Source organism: Lactuca saligna, chromosome 1, assembly GCF_052625555.1.
Source record: "Lactuca saligna cultivar CGN05327 chromosome 1, ASM5262555v1, whole genome shotgun sequence".
Taxonomy (NCBI): Eukaryota; Viridiplantae; Streptophyta; class Magnoliopsida; order Asterales; family Asteraceae; genus Lactuca; species Lactuca saligna.
Genome location: NC_136417.1, coordinates 12,737,956 through 12,740,271, shown reverse-complemented (window position 1 = coordinate 12,740,271; position 2,316 = coordinate 12,737,956). Strand labels below are relative to the sequence as shown.

Sequence of the window (2,316 nt, the reverse complement as noted above, 5' to 3'; positions counted from 1 at the left end):
GGATCAAGGAGGAGGAGGCCCGCAAGGGGGTATGGAAGCAACACATGGGTCGTATAATGATGTGCGAGTGGAGTTCTTGGCTGCCTAAATATATATGGATGAAAGCTTGGTCGCGCAAAGAAAGCATATGAAATGGCTCGAAATTTTCCTATGAAGTGACATATTTGCGTGGGTACCCTCGCAAACCTTGTGCGGGTGGGGGACAGTCGTGCGCATACATCAGAATGCATTCCAGGTGGGGGTAATTTGAGCTTGGATTTTGCGTGACTGGGGTTGGGTCGCGCAACGTTTGAGCTGGAACCCGCACAAGTTACAGATTTTGACATTTTTTTTGCAATTCTTTGCTCCACAAGCTCCGGTTTTCTTCCATACTTTACCAAGATCATTGCTAAACCTCAAGATGCTTATTTTTGATCAAATTCAAGCCTAAAAACATCAAAATTTCAAGCGGAGATTATTTATTTACAATGCATTTATTTAACATCTTTGCCAAGACATAGCCCCGCTTCCGTCAACCTTCCTAAATTAGAGTTTCCAATGTTACGTTGTCAAATTCTCCCGTGTTAAAGCCTTCATAAAATGGTTTCAAATGGTGCCCATTCACTTTGAAGATTTGGTTAATTTCCAAACTCTTTATTTCAACCACACCATGATCAAACACTTCTATAACAATTAAAGGCCTGTGCCATTGAGATCGCAATTTTCCTGGGAATATCTTTAAACGTGAATGATAAACAAGAACTTCTTGACCCGAAATGAAGTGTTTTGGGTTATGTGCTAGTAATGAAATGCCTTTTTCTTCTCTTTGCACCTTTTGAACCTTTTAATTATCTTCTTCTTGACCACTTCCATCATTGGAGGATTTAATCTTCTTTGAGCCTCTCTCCTAGGCTTGCAATAATCTCCCATAAGAATCTTGTGTGTGCATACATTAGGGCTTATCACATTTATTGGCTCAATCACATCAAACCGGTACAATGGAGAAATGTTGCTAGGGTACCTCATTGCTTCAAAGATGTTGAAGTGAATGATCTCTCCATCAAACCCCATAGTAATTTTTCCTTTATGGACATCAATAATCGTGTGAGCGGTATTCATGAAAGGTCTTACAAGGAGGATCATAGATGATTTAGAAGGAGTCTTCTCTTCAAAATCAATGACATAAAAATCTACGGGAAATACTAGTTGATTAACTTGTACTAACACATCCTCCAACACTCCTCTTGGAGACACACTTGACTTGTCCGCTAATTGAAGGATTACTCCAGTTTCTTCCAAAATTACAACATTGAGAGATTGAAAAACCGAGTATGGCATCACATTGATCGAGGATCCAAGATCTAACATAGAACTTTCGACATGCAAATCACCAATGGTACAAGGGATAGCAAATATTCCTGGATCCTTGCATTCGGGAGGTAACTTCTTTTGGATAACCGCATATACGTTTACATTGACTTGAATATTTTTATTTTCCTTGAATTTTCTCTTCTTGGTGCACAAATCCTTGAGAAATTTTGCATAACTTGGAATTTGCTTAATAGCATTCAATAGTGGAATGTTGATTTGGACCTTGCAGAAAGTTTCAAAGAATTCATTTTCTTCCTCTTTCTTCTTCGAAATGGCTAACCGGGAAGGGAAGGGTGGTGGTATAACCAATGGCTTTATGGTCTTATTGGAAGATTCGAGTTGCTCAATATTTTTCACAATCGCTTCCTTTGGAGGAACTACAACCTTTGTAGGCTCAACAACAATAACCTCATCTTCTTCTTCTTCTCTTGAAACTCTTTTAGGGTTGCTTTCTCCAAGTGTTTTCCCACTTCTCAAGGTTATTGCACTCACATTGGGGTTCTTCTCGTTTTGAGATTGAAGTTTACCCCTTTGTTCCATCTTGTTGAGAGTGGTGACCAAGTCTCTAATTTGTGCTTGAATGTTGGAGAAGGTGTTCTTGGTCTCTTGTTGAAATTGAGTTTGGCTTTGAGCAAGACAAGTAACGAGTTCTTGAAGACTCATTTGATGGTTACCACTTGATTGGCCTTGTTGATGAGGTTTGGAGGTGGATGAGATGTTTGTGGATATGGAGGTTTTTGTGATGGGTATTGAGAAAATTGGGGTCTCATCATAACATGTGGTGGGTTTTGCTTTGGTGGGTATGGGTTGGTTGGGTTATTCCTCCAATTTTGGTTGTAGTTGTTTTGAAATGTCGTGGGTCTTGGTTGACCTTGATATCCTCCCATTGCATTAACATCCTCCGGTTCACTACCAAGTGAGGGACACTTATTCGTATAATGTCCCGTCATTGCACAAATTCCACTA

General features: G+C 39.8%; 1 protein-coding gene across 1 annotated transcript; it reads right to left on the bottom strand.

Annotated features, from left to right (window-relative positions):
• Positions 1-777: 777 nt before the first annotated feature.
• On the bottom strand, positions 778-2,013 carry LOC145002725 (uncharacterized). Its single transcript, XM_078961937.1, has one exon. It carries the CDS (start codon positions 2,011-2,013, stop codon positions 778-780), a length of 1,236 nt encoding a protein of 411 aa, XP_078818063.1.
• Positions 2,014-2,316: the final 303 nt, after the last annotated feature.